General features: G+C 36.9%; 1 protein-coding gene across 28 annotated transcripts in view; it reads left to right on the top strand.

The window, feature by feature from the left end:
• The window catches only part of LUC7L2 (LUC7 like 2, pre-mRNA splicing factor), a 72,868-nt gene that overhangs the window by 32,434 nt on the left and 18,704 nt on the right, over positions 1 to 21,730 (top strand). For all 28 annotated transcript variants that reach the window (XM_086395342.1, XM_086395338.1, XM_086395314.1 and 25 more), the window contains 2 exons: positions 16,935 to 17,033; positions 19,822 to 19,932. In XM_086395342.1, the coding sequence (XP_086251468.1) occupies positions 16,935 to 17,033; positions 19,822 to 19,932 (210 nt within the window). The remainder of the gene's footprint in view (positions 1 to 16,934; positions 17,034 to 19,821; positions 19,933 to 21,730) is intronic.

Genomic DNA, 21,730 nt, shown 5'->3' with positions numbered 1-21,730 from the left:
GGGACCCAAAGAGGCATACATGACTGAGTGACTAACACTACTACACTTGTCTTTTTCCAATAGGAAAGACCATTGAAACTGTGTTATATAAGTTAATAGAAGTGCTAACATTTAAAAAAATATATAAATACTTAAATTTATTTTTTAAGTATCAATATATTACAAGACAAGCATACCGGTTTCTCAGGGCTTGAATTAGGACTGTGACAGATATCTCTGTTAGACCCTCATATCTACTCTTTAGAATTTGCATAATTAAAATATTCTGCTCTGCTGTAATATTGAAATCTATATTATCTGTAGTTATCTGTGGTATTATTTGATTCTTCACATTTACTGTTTAACTCTTAATGATACTTAATGGATAAATTATCACTTCAAATGAATTTTGAGAACAAGATTAGTTGATAAGTGGCAGGATTTCAGTTTTTGGTACTTTAAAACCAGCAAGAGCAAGACTTTGACATATTATTACATTCTTCAGTTATGGCATTTAATAATAATTTTAAAAATCTGACATCACAGTTGTGCTTTTGCATTTTATAATTATATAATTCAGTTACACTCATTTATTTCTCTGTTGGGTAAAACAATTTGTTGAGTATATGTTCCATAGTTAGCCTTAATGATAGTAAAGTGATTTATTAAAAATTATTCAGTTCTGTTGATTTAAAGTAAAACTGGGACCAAAGCCAAATTTTCTGAGGTCTAGTTTTATTCACTCTAGTTTTATTTACTCTGTAGGTAATACTTAATCCTTCATCATGTTGGTCTTAGACTTTCATTGTAAAATTCTTGCTGGTGGATTTGTAAGAAGCACATTTTTTCAAATTTCAGTGTTTCTGTAGTATGCATCTTAAAATTGATGATAGAAAAATACTGTTTTAATTTGTAACATTTTTCTTACAGTGAGGCTTAAAATTGGTGTTTTGGATCACATGAAAAATAGCGAATGACCTTTGAAAGGCACTTGTTAGAGAAATTCTATATGAGACCTATCTTCTTTATGTCAGCTTAATAGGCAAGAGATTGTCATTTATGTAAGGATGGAGTTAAGTCCTTATGAGCCTCTGAAGCAAAATTTTCAGGGCTGGCTCTAGAATTTTGTAAGAGTCCAAGGTTGTCTAGAGTGATGAACTTGAGAACCTGAAACCACCCATGAGTGACTGTCTCATGACGCTTACTGTAATACTAAAAAGGGCTGTTTATAGCAGTTTTTGGAGAAGGCAATGGCACCCCACTCCAGTACTCTTGCTTGGAAAATCCCATGGACGGAGGAGCCTGGTGGGCTGCAGTCTATGGGGTCGAAAAGAGTCGGACACGACTGAGCGACTTCACTTTCTCTTTTCACTTTCCTGCATTGGAGAAGGAAATGGCAACCCACTCCAGTGTTCTTGCCTGGAGAATCCCAGGGACGGGGAAGCCTGGTGGGCTGCCGTCTATGGGGTCGCACAGAGTCGGACACGACTGAAGTGACTTAGCAGTAGCATAGCAGTTTATCCTGTGTGCGTGTGGTTTTTACCTACAGAGCTCTGACTTCTTGAGCAACCAGTCTCTGTAGGGCTAATGCTTTTCTGGCACAGAATCTAATAGTTCACACCTCTGTATGTTGAAAATATTTTTTTGACCTGTTAGATCACAGATGAAAAGAACCAAATTGTAATTATTGATTTTATAGTGCTTTTTGTCTTTTTTATAACTAAAAGTTGCCCTTTAGTTTTCCAGACCTTGTTCCTCAGATCTGTCACTTCCAAGAGAATATGACTCATCAGTGTTCTAGATTATTTAGCAGAAGATAACCCAAAAATATATTCTTTGGCTTTTCTTTATTATTATTGTAAAAAGGTTGAACTTTATACTGAGTACTTGGAGAGAAAGGGTATGGTTTCTGAAAACATACTCATAACTGACAAATTGGAATATTTTTGAAATTCACTTTGATGAAAATGGCCCTGTAGCATTGTACCTTTCTTTAGTCTGGTACTTTGGTATAACCTTTTCTTTTTTTTTGGAGTATAGTTGATTTACAAAGTTGTATTTCAGGTGCTGTAGCCCGCCAGGCTCCTCTGTCCATGGGATTTCCCAGGCAAGGATACTGGAGTGGATTGCCATTTCCTTCTAATTCAAAAGCTTGGATTATTTTCCTATTCATCTAGAACTTTTTGTTTGTCCCACTCTTTTCATCCTTTGGTCCATTTAGTTGTCTCCTTATATTTAGCATGCATAAAGTAGACAGCACCCCCTTTCAGATTTAGGCAAAACAAAAAGCCTAAGAGTTGTCATCTCCCCCTGCTCCCTCCCTCCACCAAAATAAACCACATTATTTCTGGTTCATATATTCCCTAAGGAAAGATAAGGATATTGAAATGCTTAAAAAAATCTTTGCATCTAGTTCTTAGGAACCTGGGGAAAAGGTATGTAATAGTAGTAATTTACAGAAAGCATTAAATCGGAAGCAGGCGGCATCAGAGATTGAAATTAAGATCTGCAGGGATAGGGATGTATACTCATAATACATTTATCCTAAATTCAAAAATGGCCACTATTAATTTTCTTACAGACTTCATCATAGGATAGTTTTAGTGTTGACAGGCCATCATGTCTTCTAGCTTAAGGCCATCATTTTATATAGATAGAAAAATTAAGATTCAGGGAAATTGTCTTTGTCAGATGTCTCACAAATAATCATGGTATATTATGCCACGTGGGAATCTTAGAGTTATTTTAATCCAAATACTTCTTTAATGTTTTATGTTTGTAAAGAGCTGATCTTGAGAAATACTTCAGTTCAGTTGCTCAGTCGTGTCTGACTCTTTGCAACCCCATGGACTGCAGCACGCCAGGATTCCCTGTCCATCACCAACTCCCAGAACTTGCTCAGACTCATGTCAATGATGCCATCCAAACATCTCATCCTCTGTCATCCCCTTCTCTTCCTGCCTTCAATCTTTCCCAGCATCAGGGTCTTTTTCAGTGAGTCAGTTCTTTGCATTGGGTGGCCAGGTACTGGAGCTTCAGCATCAGTCCTTCCAATGAGTATTTGGACTGATTAACTTTAGGATTGACTGGTTTGATTTCCTTGCAGTCCAAGGGACTCTCAAGAGTCTTCTCCAACACCACAGTTCAAAAGTATCCCTTCTTCAGGGCTCGGCTTTCTTTATGGTCCAACTCCCACGTCCATACATGACTACTGGAAAAACCATAGCTTTGATTAGACAGACCTTTGACAGCAAAGTCATGTCTCTGCCTTTTAATATGTTGTCTAGGTTGGTCATAACTTTTCTTCCAAGAAGCAAGCGTCTTTTAATTTCATGGCTGCAGTCACCATCTACAGTGATTTTGGAGCCCAAGGAAATAAAGTCTGTCACTATTTCCATTGTTTGCCCATCTATTTGCCATGAAGTGATGGTACCAGATGCCATGATCTTTGTTTTCTGAATGTTGAGTTTTAAGCCAACTTTTTCACTCTCTTTTACTTTTCATCAAGAGGCTCTTTAGTTCCTCTTTGCTTTCTGCCATAAAGGTGGTGTCATCTGCATATCTGAGATTATTGATATTTCTCCTGGCAACTTTTATTCCAGCTTGTGCTTCATCCAGCCCGGCAATTTGCATAATGTACTCTGCATATAAGTTAGATAAGCAGGGTGCCTATACAGCCTTGACGTACTCCTGTCCCAATTTGGAACCAGTTCTGTTGTTCCATGTCTGGTTCTGACTGTTGCTTCTTGACCTGCATACAGATTTCTCAGGAGGCAGGTAAGGTGGTCTGGTATTCCCATCTCTTGAAGAATTTTCCACAGTTTGTCGTGGTCCACATAGTCAAAGCCTTTGGTGTAGTCAATAAGGCAGAAATAGATGTTTTTCTGGAACTGTCTTGCCTTTTCTATGATCCAGTGGATGTTGGCAATTTGATATCTGGTTCCTCTGCCTTTTCTAAATCCAGCTTGAACATCTGGAAGTTCTCACGTTCTGTTGAAGCCTGGCTTGGAGAATATTGAGCATTACTTTGCTAGCATGTGAGATGAGTGCAATTGTGCAATAGTTTGAACATTCTTTGACAGTGTCTTTGGGATTGGAATGAAAACTGACCTTTTCCAGTCTTGTGGCCCCTGCTGAGTCTTCCAAATTTGCTGGCATATTGAGTGCAGCACTTTAACAGCATCATGTTTTAGGACTTGAAATAGCTCAGCTGGAATTCCATCACTTCCACCAGCTTTGTTCATAGTGATGCTTCCTAAGGCCCACTTGTCTTTGGACTCCAGGAGAAATACTTAGGGACAGGGATAAGGTAAAATTTTATCTGCTTCTTTGAAGTGATTGGATGGGAGTATTGGTTGTCAAAATTCCTGAGTCGATTTTATGGTGTCCGCAGTAGGTTCTGGGTTTTATCCAAAATGAAATTTTTATTAATCAGAACTCCTTTACTGCTTCTCTCTTGAGACCTGGTTAAAGTCAGTTCCTTGAATACCTCCAAACCTGAACTTTACAACTGCTGAAGTGTGTTTGATAGTACAAATTTAAAGGAGCCATGAAAGTTTAGAGAAGCATTATAAGAAATAAACCTGCACAAAATTTTCTCAGCCACTAAGTAGAATGTAAATTTCATAGTGAGAGCAGACCTGTTTCCTTCAGTGCTGTATCTAGCATCTAGAATGGTGTCCTTCCCTTGTGTTAACATGAATAATCAATCACCCAGAAGTAGGACATGGAACACGTGTTGTTCAGAGCAAGCTTTAAGTTTCAAAAATTAATTATTGTGGGAAAAAGTGTTACCTTCTAATGGATAAGGAGTGTATCTTGATTTTGGATTACTTACCAAAACATGACAGCAGTGGTTTTACATATATATATGAAAAAGTCTGTAGATAATTTAAACTCATAACCTTTTCTCTGGAAAGGGTTTGTTTTGAGACACTTAAGATTTTTAAGCAAGTGTTTGTTTTTTTAATATAAATTTATTTATTTTAATTGGAGGCTAATTACTTTACAATACTATATTGGTTTTGCCATACGTCAACATGAACCCACCACAGGTGTACACGTGTTCCCCATCTTGAACCCTCCTCCCGCCTACCTCCCCGTACCATCCCTCTGGTAAGCAAGTGTTTTTAACATTAGGTTCCCTAGTGATCTAGTGGTTAGGATTTAGCATTCTCACTGCCATGGCCTGGATTCAGTCCCTGGTCAAGGAACTGAGATGTCCCTTAAGCTGTTGTGGCATGGCTAAAATAAAAAAAGAAAAGAAGGAAAGCAAAATAAAACACACGCCTAGATAACTAGCTTGAAATTTTTTCCCCCTAATTTCTATGACCCCCAGTTTCTAGAGCTTCCCAATTTATGAAACTGCCAGATAACCCAGGTTTTTAGCAGAATTGGCTTTTGAGATGTTCTTACATTATCAAACTTGCTGTTTGTATTTTAGTCTCGGTTTCTTAGAAAAATTCCTTTAACAAGCAGTTCTAGAGAATGCCTTACACTAAAAATACATTTGATGCCTAGGAAATCAGAGGCACATTAAGAGCTTCCCAGTGAATAATTTGATCTTTACTGCCACACTTCACAGAGAAGGCAACGGCACCCCACTCCAGTACTCTTGCCTGGAAAATCCTATGGACGAAGGAGCCTGGTAGGCTGCAGTCCATGGGGTCGCTGAGGGTCGGACACGACTGAGCGACTTCACTTTCACTTTTCACTTTTCATGCATTTGAGAAGGAAATGGAAACCCACTCCAGTGTTCTTGCCTGGAGAATCCCAGGGACGGGGGAGCCTGGTGGGCTGCCGTCTACGGGATCGCAGAGAGTCAGACACGACTGAAGTGACTTAGCAGCTTAGCAGCAGCCACACTTCAAAAACCTAGTCCTTTTTATGGCTGACTAATAATATTCCATTGTATGTATGTAGCACAACTTCTTCATCCATTCATCTGTTGATGAACATCTAGGTTGCTTCCAAGTCCTAGGTATTGTAAATAGTGCAGCTCTGAACATTGGGGTACATGTTCTTTTTCAGTTGTGGTTTTCTCAGGGTATGTGCCCAGTAGTGGGATTGCTGGATCATATGATAGTTTTATTCATCGCTTGTTAAGGAAACTGCATACTATTCTCCATAGCGGCTGTATCAGTTTACATTTAGGGAGTTCAATCGTGTACAATGTGACAGGTATAGGAATGGGGAATGGCCGGGGAGGCTCAGGAAGGAAGGGGAGGGGTCATAAATGTACTTGTGTCTGATTCACACTGTTGTATGGCAGAAGCCAGCACAATATTGTAAAGCAGTTATCCTACAATTAAAAAAAAGAAAAACCCAGTCCTGGGGACTTCCCTGGCAGTCCTAGTGGTAAGGAGTTCGCCTTCAAATGCAGGCGGTGTCGGTTCAGTCTCTTGAGCCCAAAAAATGAAAACATGAAACAGAAGTAGTGTTGTAACAAATTCAAAAAAGACTTAAAATGGTCCACATTTAAAAAAAGAAACAAATTTGAAACCAAGTCCTGAATATAATTTGGAGTATTATTGACTTGGGATATGAATACCCTGAACTGTTCAGCTTCAGGTGGTTCTGTCCTTTGGAAATAACCTTTTTCTATTGTTCTGAATAATCTTGCAGTCATTCATTTCATGTTCCTAAAACAAGTTAATATACTTTAGGCTTGTGGAAGTAATCTTTTAAAAGGAGACCCTGAGACCATCTCTGGGTCTTGTTCTACTTTAGTGTCTCTAGTTAAGATCAGTCAGCATATTTGTCCATGACACTTGCATTAATGGTTAAATACAAAAGTACATATATGTAAATATATGTGCATCTATTGTGCTCATGTCCAGTCTTTGTAGATCAAATACAAATTAATTTTACTTTTCATTTTTATTCTGTGCTGTTGAATCAGTTTGAGGGAAAAAATCTTTTGAAACTTAAATTTCAGCTATGTAAAAGTAGAGTTGTATACTGAGCTTCATCTCCCCATATTCCAGCTTCATAAGTATTTTACATACAACTACCTTATGTCATTTATAATTACTTAATGTCCTCTTCATCCTTTTGTTTGTTTTTTGAGGTAAATCTTAACATTTTGGACCTGTCATTTAGGATAACTCTTGAAACACTATAAAGTAGCAAAGACCAGTAACTTCCAAGCAAAGAAGAATAAGGTCTGGAAGTCATTGTTCAAGCAGATTGTTTTTAATACCCTGGTACTTGGTCAGTATATTTCACTGTCACATTGGTTTTTCTTTTGGGGGCGGGGCAGGGTGTTTTGTGGGATCTTAGTTCCCCAGGGATTGAACCTGGACCCTCCACAGTTAAGAGTGTGGATCCTAACCACTGAACTGCCAGGTAGTTCCCACACATTGGTTTTTCTGTACAATGGCTCTCAATAAATGTTTATTATTTAAAAACTAGGAATCATCACTCAGTAATCTCTTGAACATTTTAGGTCTTTTTTAGACGTAGGAACAGTTTTAAAAATTGCATTTTAACAAATCTGAATTAGTGTGTTCTCTGAGGCTATTCATTGAGAAAGGTGGGATGGAGTTATAAATGCATTGTTTGGAAGAATCAGACTGTGAACACAAAGCAAACATAGTAATAAATGAAAACTTAAAACATATTTTTATTGTACAGGTAATTAACCGCAGGCATCAAGCAAAATCATAAAATGTCTTATCACTGAAAATGTTTTTTTTTAATGTGATGCATTCTACCTTGATGTGCTGGTGGCAAGGTCAAATGACTTAGTATAATCCTTCCTTATTTAAGGGTAGTTACAAAGGAAACTTTTAAAAACATTTGATGTTTTACTCTGATTTATATTGACTAAAACATCTTGACTATATATTACCCTATAGCCTTTTTGTTGGTCTATAAAGTCAAAAAATATAAGCATATATGTTGATGTGTTTGTATAATGCAATTTTGTAAAATATCTAACTTTAGGTAGATTTTTGTGTGTTCCCTACCCCTTTTGTATTTATTATTACAGTGTTTGGAACAATGAAATTAAGCAGAGGAAGAAATAGAAAAGGGTGAGCAAGAGTATCAGATTAATGAGGGTTAGATGGAAAATATAAAGAAAATTCACAGTAAAAATTAACAGAAAATTCTCTTTCAAGAAATTAATTTTTTTTTTAATATCTGGGAGTGTTGCTGATTGCTGAGATCAGCATTCATTCATTAATTCACTTAACAAATACATATTGAGGACCTGCTCCGTGTCATATGCAAAAATGCTGGAGATAACAAGTATATCGGGGTTTCTCTTTCAGTGATGGGAACTTACCTTCTAAGGTTCTTTCACAATCAAGTGTGAAAAGAAACACTGTGATTTCAGGAATGTTGCAAGCCCTGTGACAAAAATGCGTGGTTAGATCTGGGATGGTGGGCAAGGGGCTGCTATGACAGGATGACTGGAGAAAACATTTTGATGAGATGACATTTGAAGAGTTCTAAATGTGGGGAAAAGAAGCCAGTTATTCCTGAGAGGAAATAAATTTGGCATATATCGCCTCCACTCAAAAACTTTTGGTCGTTCCCTATTATGTATTTATATATGGTCAAAATTCTGAAAGTCTTCAGTTGGATCTGTCTCTTCTTTGAATAAATAAATCAGTTTGGTCCTCTGTTTGGACCAGACTGATTTTTTCATTGTTGTCTCACTGCTGTCCTTGCCCAGCATGTTCATTATTGCCTATCCGCCTTTCTATGCCTGGAATAACCGTTTCTCTACAAATTTAAATCCTGCCTAGGACACTACATGTGATTTCTCTGAACCCCAGGGGAGCACCTACCCTCCATATTACCGAGTGGTCACTTGTTTTATCTTGTTTATATATATCCTTTCTCTCCTTGATTAGATGGTCTTTGTGAGGCAAGGCCTTCTGTTTTAATCTTATCCCGTTATGTTTGCATATCTAAGATTAGAAATGGATGAGATATTTCCTACTGTATTCATGAAAAAACATTCATTAAGAAATCGTAAACAAAGAGCTTTATTTTTCTTTATCCACTCAGGAAAAAGTGAACTTGGAGGAAGAACATTCAAGTGAGAATGGGCAGTTAACAAGTGGGGAAGTGGTGGAAAAGCAGGAGCTACTTGGTGCGTTCACAGTGGGCCCCATTCCTCTTCATTCGCCACTCATGTTTAGTTTGTTAGTTTTGAGTGCCAGCATTGGAATTAGGATGTTAAAACATCCTAATTAAAACATCCTTCTTAAAACAATCGTGGCATAACTGAAACTCGTGTCCAGGTTTTGTCATTTCAAGACTTCTTCCGAAGTTTTTTCAGCTTTCTCTTGTTCTTAAGCTGGGTCTTAAGGTGGGCACTGAACATGGATGGAAGAGCAAGATTTTATCATTGTGAGGAGGAGGAGGAAGAAAGTGAAGATGTAAAATGTGAAGATGTGAACGTCAAAGTATAGATGATTTGTGTTTTGGAAAATAGCGTTGGCATTGGAACCATGCATGGAATGGTTCAGATGCTAGACTAAGGGTTTGTATTTGCTGTGCTCTCTCCCCTGCTGTCATGGTTTTGTTTTACTTTTTCTTCAGTTGGTATGTATTCCTTTTAGTACTTTACCAATATTGCTGTCCATTCTTAAATTGCTTGCTGTCTGACAAGGATGTTCGTCCACCTAGTAGTGTGGTGTTAATGCTTCTGAAACAGGTTTTATCATGTCATATTCCTGTCCAAGTAGTCCATCATTCTTCTCTGCCGCAGAGAAAGTTCTGCATGTGTTGATTCACATTCAGAATCTTCCACAGTGTAGTCAGTCTGTAAGTAAATTGTGCTGCAGTCCTGAAGTTCTGGAGAAAAGAGAAGTTCTGAGAGATTAAGTGAATTTCTCACAGTTAAATGGATAATGAGATACGGGATAATGAGAAAATGGGATATTTTCTGAGTTCAGACCAGGTCAGTGCCTGGTCTGTCATATTTTATTTATTACTTTGGCAATATAGTCTTCAAGTAGAAGAGGAAAAGCATAAAACATAGAAGTTTCCCCTTGTTCGTCATACCCCTCTTCCCAGAACTAAACCCTGTTAACAATTTAATGTACATCTTCCACTCTCCTTTCTGTGCATTTACGAGTATGTGTGATGTGTGTGTGTTTTAACAAATAGCATCTTTGAATTTTTCTCACTTGTCTTGGAGAAGTTTCCATATCAGTGGTCTATATTTTTTAAATGCAGATATAATATTTTACAATATAGCCATTCCCTAAGTTACTTATCCAATGACTCTTAATTGCTCTTGTTTTTGGTGTGCAGTATGGCAGTGGAATGCTTGTATATACATCTTTATTTACATTTAATTCAACCATTATCCAAAAATCTAAACAAAATATTCAACCTCACAGCAGTGTCTCTTTAAAAATGGCTAAGTTGTGGGTTATGCAAACCTGATCTGTGTTGGAATTTCAAAAGAACAGTTAAAAAGCACTTAACAGAATCAGCTTTGTTAAATAGTAAAACATAAAATGTTGGGAGGTTGTAAGAGAATTCTGTTACCAAGATCAGGTATAGTTATTTGATCAAGACTTCATGGAAAAAGTGGATTTAGGATGGAGAGGTCAAAATGCAGAACTGAATTTATCCATTTTCCCAATAATCTAAGAATTTAAATGTGCATTAATTAAAACACCAAGAGTAAGTTTGTGGAAAGAATTTATGGAGTAAATTACTTGTTAAATTTAAAAATTTAAAACTCTTCCTGTGGCTTTCATCGTAAATAGTTATTTTAAGTTAAAATAAATGACCAAACATTTTATTTTGTTCAGTTTGAAGCTCAACTATTTCAAAAGAGAAGCAGTAGCAACAGAAAATATCCGTGCACTTAGTGTTCAAAGCACTGTTGCACCATCAGTGATGGAGTCAGGTTCATGCTTAGTCATGGTGTGGTTCTACCATGCTTGGCTCTGGTGGCTTTTTAATTACATTACTAGGGTCATGAAGAGCATTACTATACTTTCCCTTCACTCAGTTTTACAGTGGCAGGTAATTGTTGAGTTTATTTTGGCTTCTTAAATACTCATGTGCACAATATGACGCCAGTGTAAGTGCTTAGTAATGATGTTACAGACTGAAGAAAAAACATGGCTAGTATCCAGAATTGAAAATCTGCCTTTTTACACATACTGTCCTGATAGGTCCCTGAAGAAATAAGCACTGAGGCTATTGGGCTGGGGGGGTGGGGGGGAATTTTCATCATAACTAGGCTCTTTGAGCTCCTACAGCTTTGGCCCCCAAATCTACTTTGGTGAGCTAGACAAGACTAAAGCTGAAGATGCTTTTAGCCCACCATAGTGAAAAGCCCAAGTAAGTCTTCCTCCTGGAGGAGAGGAGTGCATAGGGAAAAACAGAAGAGTAGCTCAAAACAGTTAAGAAGAAAGGGAGCCTCCAAAAGGATAAAATCCAAGGAGAGGCTAAGAAGACCTTCCCTTTTCAGAGCTCAGACCAATTTTGCCCTAGTCCAATTTTGCATCTTGACCACCCTTGCTTAAGGATAGGACCCTCTGTGCCAAATGTTCTTCTCTGCCCAGTTTTGTTCATTCAGTAAAGGTTAAATATTTCAAGCATTTTGATGTATAGACCCAGATATGTAATGGATAAAGTAGAAAAAAGTCTTTATCCTTGTGGAGCTCACATTTTCCCTTCCATGAGTCCCCCACAAGGCACATATTCCCCCAGCTCTACTCCTTTCACCCAGATTCCAACTTTGCTGTAGTGACATAATTGGATCTTTTTTTAGTGTTCATTGTGTTCTTGATCCACATAGTTGCTTTTGTTTTGATTGGTTGTGTGGTGTGAATTTAAAGATAGACGAGGGCGGGGGGCGGGGGGAGCCTGGAATTCTTGCCAAAGGATAGTATGGGTGGACGACAGATGTTTAGGTTAAGCGCAGTGAGGCAATTAACATGTTTCTGAAAACAGATTGGAAATACAGTTAAGCACAAGGTAAAAATAAGGGAGATTGCTGAAGTAAAGGCATTAGACAGCTGCTTTGAATATCTGCAGTACAGAGCTTTTTTAGATGTGATGGGGAATGATTGTCGACTAAAAATACTAAAAGATAAATTAGCACTGAAATAATTGGAATTAGCATAATAAAGCAGAAGAGGTGTTAGAGCAGAAATCTCTAACCAGATTTCCTAATGAGTGCCCTGAAGAAGGCAGTCTGTGTGCTTCAGTTCCGTCCTCTTTGAAATGGGGATAAAACTAGATCAAATAGTGAGTCACAACACTGTGCATTAAAAACTTCTGGGGGACTTTTACAATTCAGTTTTTGGAGGTTAGGGCTTGGGCCTATTTTCAGAAGCTTCCACTGATAATATTTAAATCCAAGTTCAGATTCAGAACTGCTCCCAAGATCAAAGGCATTTCCAACTCTGACATACTAACATTTGATGAAGTAAGTGTAGCATGAACAACTATAGCTGTGGAAATATGTGTAAATAGGATTGTTGGGATGAGTAATATTAAGATATTATTAAATCAACAGGCTAGTGTAACAGAGGGGAAGAACATTCTTTTGCCATTAACTTCTTTCATTCCTCTTATTTTCCTGCAATTTTTTTAAAGGGTATTAAGTGTTTTTCTAGTTATTTGTTTTGTTTTGTTTTAATAAGCATTGCCTAATAAACAGCTTTGAATTTCCAGACATCTGTAGAAAGTTTCAGTTGCTGTTGCTTCTCACTGGAAATCTCCTTAGTTTGTTAATCCATGGACTAATGATTGAGAGTAAGCATTGGAGCCTGGAAAAATCTCAGCATCCTCAGCATCACAGTGACACTTTAGTAGTCCCCAGCCTTTGGATCGGAGAAGGCAATGGCACCCCACTCCAGTACTCTTGCTTGGAAAATCCCATGGACGGAGAAGCCTGGTGGGCTGCAGTCCATGGGATCGAGAAGAGTCGGAAGCGACTGAGCAACTTCACTTTCACTTTTCACTCTCATGCATTGGAGAATGAGATGGCAACCCACTCCAGTGTTTTTGACTGGAGAATCCCAGGGACAGTGGAGCCTGGTGGGCTGCCGTCTATGGGGTTGCACAGAGTCGGACACGACTGAAGCGACTTAGAAGCAGCAGTAGCAGCAACCTTTGGATACCAAGGACTGGTTTCATGGAAGATAATTTTTCCACAGACTGAATATGAAGGACTGGTTTCAGAGCGATTCTTGTAAGGAGCAACCTAGATCCCTTGCATGTGCAGTTCACAGGCTGGTTCCCACTCCTGTGAGAATCTGATGCCACCTCTGATCTGACAGGAGGTGAAGCTCAGGTGGTAATGCAAGCAATGGGGAGCAGCTGTAAATACAGAAGAAGCTTGGCTTACTCGCCCACTGCTCACTTCCTGATGTGTGGCCTGGTTCTTAACAGGCCATGGACTGGTTCCAGCCTCGGGGTTGGGTTCCAGCCTGCTTTAAACCATTAGTGTGATGACTTTTATAATGGTGGTGAATAGTCCTTATTATTTCCCAAAGGATAACTTTGAGGACATTGTCTATTTATATTTTCCCATTCATTCCTTTACATAATTAAGAACCAAGGTAATACAGTTTTGAGAACCTTTTTTTTTTTTTTCCAAAGATAGTCATAAAATCTCAGAGTTGGAAGAAAGACTAACAGTTACCTGATGTTCGAATTCTTTATTGAGTACCCCAAAGAAGTAGTTGTCTAAACAGTATTTGAATCTCTGTTACCTGGAAACTCAAGTAACTGCCAAGAAAGCTTGTCCATCTTTTGAATAGCATTAGATTAGAATGTATTATGTTAAGATGACCAAAGTGTCTCTGGAGTCCCTTGGGGCCATAATACAATCTTTGTCTGATTCCATCTTAAAAAGTTCTTCAGTTGACTTTTCACATCTTAATTCTCCAGTTTAGTTACATCTGTTCTCTGGCTATTTTGTAAAGCTTTGTTTTGAGACACTAATTTATTCATATCACTTTTGAAATGTGTTAGCACACAGAATGTGTGTTTTGGAAGAGAGGGACTTGCTTTTAAACCAGCTTTCAGTAACAGTATTCTCACTTGCTCATATTATATCCTATAAATTACTATTGTATCACTTAACTTAATCTCAGTCATGCCACCCTGTAACCCTTACTCTTGACTAGCAAGTTTTTCAGTTTGTCTGATTTTTTTCCTTATATTTAGTTATTTATAAATTTCATTTTTTGATGTAACTGTGAAAGTGAAAATATTAGTCATTTAGTCATTTCCAACTCTTTGTGACCCCATGGATTGTGTGTAGCCCACCAGGCTCCTCTTTGTCCATGAAATTCTCCAGGCAAGAATACTGGAGTGGTTTGCTGTTTCCTTTTCCAGGGGATTTTCCTGACCCCAGGGGTCGAACCTGGGTCTTCTGCATTGCAGGCAGAGATTCTTTACTAACTGAGCCACCAGGAAAGTCCTTTAGAACTTTGCACTTATTTCTTCATATTAAATTTAATCTGGTATATCAGTATTTTTGAATCTTAATCCAGTAAATTCACTATCCTTTTTCGCTTGGGATATTGCACAGAATTGTTGATCATATCCTTCTATATGTCCAGGTGGTTGCAAAAATGTTAAATAGGCAGAGTCATTTTTAGGTAATATATACAGAGGTAAGACCCAGACCTGTGTGCTATAGATACGTTAGTCCTGTTCCTTGCTTCTAGAAACTTCCCTCTTGAGTTACACTTGTATATATTTTCTTAAAGATCTGCTTTCTAAATCTGTAAAACTGAAAGACTCTCTTCTTAGCTTTCCCTAAGGTTAGTCTGCTTCCTCTCACTTTTCTAGATCCAGTTGGAATGTAGCCTCATCAGAAAGGGCTTCTCTGACAACCTTATCCCAAGTAGCTTCCCCTAGTAATAGGAATGTTACTGTTTTGCTAGATCACTTAACATTGTTCAGAGATACAAATATGGTTTATTATTAACTTCTCCTCTTCTAGAATGTCAGCTCCGTGAGGTCAGAGACCAATATCTTTGTCATTTAGTGCTATGTCCCTTGCACCTAACATAGTGCTTGGCACAAGTTGGGGACTCAGTTGAAGGAATAATTTTACTGCTGCAATGTTTTTTTGTAGTTTTACTTTATATATATTTGTGTAATAAATACAAAAGGAACATTTAGCTTTTTGAATTACTGTATTCCCTTTTACCACCCTTATAGAGATTCTGTCACATTTCAGTGATGGGATATCATAACTCCAATTGGAAAATCTGCTTTGCTCTGATCACCTTTCAGTTCAGTTCAGTAGCTCAGTCCTGTCCGACTCTTTGCAACCCCATGAATTGCAGCACGCCAGGCTTCCCTGTCCATCACCAACTCCCGGAGTTCACCCAAACTCATGTGCATCGAGTTGGTAATGCCATCCAGCCGTCTCATCCTCTGTCGTCCCCTTCTCCTCCTGCCCCCAATCCCTCCCAGCATCAGGGTCTTTTCCAATGAGTCAACTCTTCGCATGAGGTGGCCAAAGTACTAGAGTTTCAGCCTCAGCATCAGTCCTTCCAATGAACACCCAGGACTGGTCTCCTTTAGGATGGACTTGTTGGATCTCCTTGCAGTCCAAGGGACTCTCAAGAGTCTTCTCCAACACCACAGTTCAAAAGCACCAATTCTTCGGCGCTCAGTTTTCTTCACAGTCCAACTGTCACATCCGTACATGACCACTGGAAAAACCATAGCCTTGACTAGACGGACATTTGTTGGAAAAGTAATGTCCCTGCTTTTGAATATGCTATCTAGTTTGGTCATAACTTTCCTTCCAAGGAGTAAGCGTCTTTTAATTTCATGGCTGAAATCACCATCTGTAGTGATTTTGGAGCCCCAAAAAATGAAGTCTGCCACTGTTTCCACTGTTTCCCCATCTATTTGCCATGAAGTGATGGGACCAGATGCCATGATCACCTTTAATCACATCTAATTATCTTTACAGCGAGCCCATTTTTTTTTTACATAATATGCTTCTAAAAGAATTTCATGAAAGATCTTATCAGTTGTCCAGATACATGTAAAAATGGACAGATTTTTAGAGATTTTTGTCTCAGATACGAGGAAATCTTCTAATTGGGTGAAAAAGTAAAACCATTAGACTCCAGTCCTGTTGACTGGGGACTCTGTGACTCTGTGGACTCTAGCCCTCCAGGCTCCTCTGTTCATGGGGTTTTCTAGACAAGAATACTGGAATGGATAGCCATTCTCTTCTAAGGGATCTTCCCGATCCAGGGATTGAACCTTGGTCTCCTATATTGCAGGCACGTTCTTTACTGTCTGAGCCACCAGGAAAGGTAAATAATGTCGAATTGGAATTCCCATAGAAGGTTCCTACTAGATTCCTTATTGAAATAAATACTTAACTTGGTATAAATAAATACCAAGTAGGTATTTATTTTCCTGACATATGCTAATCATAGTGGGGCTAGATACTTACTCTGTCAAATTGTTATGGGTTTTAATAAAGTACCTCTTTACTAGTTCACCTGGAGTCTTGTCTGGAATCCATATCAAGATTACCAGTCTGTTGTTTGAGGACTTCATCTTTATTTGAAAGTTAGAATGTTATTCATAAAATATTGAGTATAATTCAGCAGTTTGGTTTACACGTTCTGCTAGTTTGATTTTAAATTTATCTTTTTTTGTCTTAAACAACCAACTGAAATGTCTTGAGGTAGAAGTGAGAAGCTTTTTTCAGTTTCTGACAGGCTTTTCCTTTTCTATTTGTTCTTAAGTACAAAAGTAATCATCTTTCCCATCTGTTGGTAGATAGAATTCATTTGGGTTTTTTCTGGCACCTAGTTTTATAGTTGTCTATGAAAGTTTGCATGATTCGAAAAATCCATAAATAAAGAAGCATCTGTATGACTCAATAATTATTCTGAAGAGAACTGTGATTGTTAATGAATTTTTGAAAAAAGTGTTTTCTGTTTTAATAATATGTGTCTTTTTTCCTCCTCCAGAGAATGGATCTTGGAGAATGTCTGAAAGTCCATGACCTGGCTTTAAGAGCAGATTATGAAATCGCATCCAAAGAACAAGATTTTTTCTTTGAACTTGATGTATGTGATTTTGTTTTAACAAGTTGGATTACCTTTTGCAGTAAAATATTTTGAATATAGATTGATATTTCTTAATGGAAAAGCCTCTTAGAAAAATCATCTTATTTTTGTGGTTAATATGAAGGATGGTTTAAGGGAAGTCCACCAAGAGTCAGACACACAGCTGAGTGACTAACACACACAACACACACATGAAGGGCAATACTAAACTAGTAGGATTATGTACTTTCCTAACGATAATTTTGAAAAATATGAGATGAAACTGCATATTTTAAGAAAGTGTGTGAAAGTTGTGTAATTCATACATTGATTTGAAAATTAAGGATGTTCTTCCCAATTAGGTATTTGTGATTAAGAAAATAACCATTTTAAATGTAGACAACTTAAAAAAAAATGTAAACAACTAATTTCTAGTGTATATAAAACCCTTTAATAATTAACTGAATTTTTATATTCATACTTGCTTTTGTATCTATAAGTATACGTGTAAAGAGAGGGAAGATATTAAGGGCAGTGTTTTATTTTGTTTTTTTTTTTTTTTTAATGTGCTTAAGAGAAGAAATATTAGAGGAAATAGAAGATGCTATATAGGTATCTAAAAGGCTCAAACTTGTTATACAAACATGAGAGTAGTCGTGATTTTTTTAAAGTAGAAGACATACTAATCAGCATTATATAAAACATACTGATGACCATAAACCTTATGGTATATTTTATCAGTGAGGTAACAGATGGTTTATTTGGTTTGGGAGAAAAGTAGTAAATAGCCACCTCCCCTCCCCTGCCCCCCATTTACTTCTTTGAACTTCCAAGAATTTCTGCTAATGGAAATGAAGTCATCTATGTAAACATAATTTTAATATGGGGCTGGAGCAGTTGGGGAAATGCCTTAAGTGAATTTGTTATGATTTAACGTACACTGGGCATAAAATACTGCAGAAATTCACCAACATCTAGATGTATGGGTGTGGGGTTTTCAATCTTATACTCCCACAAGTATGTTTGAAACTATTTCCCATATGCCATATAGTGTGTTGGTCACGATTTCCTTGCAGCTTTAATAAATGAAATGGACTATAAGTACAATTTTAATTTGCATTTCTTATTATAAGTAAGTTTGAAAATTTTTCATGTATTTAAGATCTATTTATATATCCTTTTCAGTGAACTTTCAGTGTACATCATTTTGTGTGTATGTGTGGGGGGTGCTATTTACTAATTTCAGATACGTGTGTGTGTGTGTGTGTGTGTGTTTTAATTTTTGCCATGTGGCATATGGGATCTTAGCTCCCCAACCAGGGATCAAACTCACACCCTTTGTAGTGGAAGCAGGGAGTCTTAGCCATCAGACTACCAGGAAAGTCCTGGATGTTAGTATTTTTCTACTTGATTTGTACTAAATAGCACCTTACATATAATGAAAATTAGTCCCTTATCTCAGATAATATGTTGTGGTTTTTTTTCTATTTCTTTTTTGGAAGTTGTGAGTTTTGCAAAATATTTGTGTAGTTGTGTCGTTTATTAACTGTTAAAAATCTGTTAAATTAAGTCAAAAGGCCTTCCCTGTCCTGCTGTGATAAGAATTCTGTTTCATTATTTCTTCTGGTATTTTTATGGCTTTGTTTTATGTATTTGAATCTGTGAATTAAATTTATTCTGTTACAAGGAATTGAGGTATAGGTCTCACTTTCTACATAGCTGCTTAGTTGACCCAACACTATTGATTAGTTCCATCATTTTTTAAAAATAAAATTTAAGTTAATTAAGAGTTAAATAACTATTTCTTTTTCATCACAGATAAAAGGTTTTACATTTTCATGAAATTCATGGGTTAAATAACCATTTTTAGAATTTTATGTGTGTCTAATAAATTTATATTTTTAAACATTGAAGTTTTGAATTAGCTGTATTTCTGTACAGTAAGATATGAAAGTCTAAATTGGTTGGGTTGGGAATACATCTTTAAAGCTTAGTTTTATATGAACTGTGATTTATTTATAGACATACTAACATATGCCTGATAAACATCTATGTAAATACTGATGTAGATTTTTACAAAATTCTCAGTGGTTTATTCTTTGAGAAAAGAGCAATTGTTCCTGATGGTAACATTTTCATTGTGGAAAATTTGAAGGACACAGAAAAACAGATTACTAAAAATTATCCATATATTCAGAAATTGTTAATATCTAACGTATGCTTGTCAATTTTTCTACTGTTTTTTTATTTTACAAAATTGGGCTCGTACTGCATATACCATTTTGTAACTTTATTTACAAATGAAGCATGAGCATTTTCTTAGGTCCTTACGTGTTCTACTGACACCTTTTTTAAATGACTGAAGATTAAGTTCTCTACATGTTACCTGGATATTTCCCCATTTAACACTGTGAAGAACATTTTTGAATATTAATTTCTCCATATACCTCTGATTACTTTCTTAAAATGGATTCCTAGAAGTAAAAGTTACTAAGTCAGGGCATATTGTTAAGGCTTTTGATAAAGATTACCATATTGCCTTTTTATTGAGCCTGCACTGGTTTGTGATTCCTTCAGCAAAGTGTGAGAGTGGCGGTTTCCTTACAGCCTTACATTTTCTGGGAATTTTTATGTTTGTTCTTTGTAGATTTGATAGATGATGATAGTGGTTTTCAATTTGTAGTTGAACTCACTTTTTTTTTTTATTCCCATAGTAGCATTTAAAATAATAAAGTATACTTTTTGAGTAAAGATATTTACAGATACAGTTGATTTTTCTTACAGTAATTGTCTTAATTAAACTTTGTAGGCTATGGATCATCTGCAGTCATTCATTGCAGATTGTGATCGAAGAACAGAAGTGGCTAAGAAAAGATTAGCAGAAACTCAAGAAGAAATTAGTGCTGAAGTTGCAGCGAAGGTAAGATGTTCAATTATTTCATTAATACAAAGTAGTTTTACCTTACTATACTTTGAGGTATACTTTTTATGACTTTTTATTTTTTAATAATTATATTTATAGGAGGCCTGGTGTGCTGCAATTCATGGGGTTGCAAAGAGTCGGACACGACTGAGCGACTGATCTGATCTGATTTATAGGAGATTGCAGAGACATATGTAGAGATTTTGCATACTCTTCCTCTAGTCCTCCCCTATGTTAACATCTTACATAATTAATAGTGTCAAAGCCATGAAGTTGATAACTGGGCCAGTCCTTACATTTTATTCACATTTCATTAGTTGTGCATGTGTGTGCAGCTGTATGCAATTTCGTCACATGTGTAACGGTTAACTACCACTGTAATTGAGATACTTAACTGTAGCATCACCACAATACTCCCTCATATTACCCCTTTATAGCCACATTCGTTCCTGTATCTCTCTAGGCCCTGGGTACCACTAATCTATTTTCCATCTCTGTAATTATTTTATTGAATATTGCATAAATGGCATCATGCAGGTTGTATCCTTTTGAGATTGGCTTTTTATAGTCAGTACAACGTCCTTCAGTTTCATACAAGTTGTGTGTATCAGTACCTCATTCTTAGGCAAAAATGTTTTGTTGTGAACTTATGCATAAAGTAGAGAGAAAAGTACAGTGAATCCCAATGAATTCAAAGGCATCAGTCTTCTGCTATTTCATTATTTGAAAAGCAAATTGTAGATGTCATATCATTTCACCTTTAAAACATAACCACAAAATTACATTCATAAAGGTAACAAATTTTTAATATCATCCAATACCCAGAATGAATTCATTTTCCTATGTAGAGTTGGTGTGTTAAATCAGAGTTCCGAAGTCCACATATTGACTTTAGCTGATTTGATGATTCACTGCTTTATAATGTTGTGTACCATTCAGTGTAGTCTGGCACATTTTATGAAAATGCAGAATGGAGACAAAGTTATCCAATAGAGTTTAGGTAACGTCATTAAATGTAGTGCTCAGATATGTGTATACAAAGTGAAATGGATCCCTTGTCTGAGGAGAGGATTATGTATAACCAACTTTTTTCTGGAAAGTTTTCTTAATATGGGGACTATAAAGATAGGTGTCCTAAAGTACATGGGATTTCATATCTCCTGGTAGGAAGAGATCCATAGCAGTTGGCTAGACCCCAGCTATATTGGTTTATAAAGCTTTGTATTAGTTACCCATCACTACAAAAATGCTGACAGGTTACCTCAAAACTTAAAACATTAAGAATTTATTTAGCTCATGAGTCTGTAATCAGTAACTTAAGCTGAAATTGACTAGGCAGTTACTCCTCTAAGCTGGGCTCACTCATGTCTTCTAGTCAGCTGGAGGCCAGAAGTCTGGCCTGAACATATTCTCATGGTGGTAGCAGAGGTGCAATAGTATCAAGCCCCATCGTACAAGCAGTTTTTAAGCATTCCCTTATGTCATATTTGCTACCATCCTGTTAACCAAAGCCAGTTAGTTACATGGCCAAGTTCAGAGTCAGCGTATGATGGTGTTCACATAGCAAAGGGCACAGGTGCAGGAGGGTGAAGAGCTTTGGTCACTAATGCAGTCTTTCTGTGGCAGATACTTGAGGAAAATACCATTTTGTTAAAGTAGGACAATAGTGATAATACAATTGGAAATTTCTTTGAGGGACAAATATCTTGGATTGAGGGAAATTTAAGGAGTAAAGATTATTGGCACACTACTTTGTTGGGATTGGATGTCAATATCAAATCAAAACCTTTTTTGC

Source organism: Bos grunniens, chromosome 4, assembly GCF_055505025.1.
Source record: "Bos grunniens cultivar Pamir isolate PY7600 chromosome 4, Bosgru_T2T1.0, whole genome shotgun sequence".
NCBI lineage: Eukaryota > Metazoa > Chordata > Mammalia > Artiodactyla > Bovidae > Bos > Bos grunniens.
Note: the sequence above shows the minus strand (reverse complement) of the source record. Positions and strands in the feature narration are given on the sequence as shown.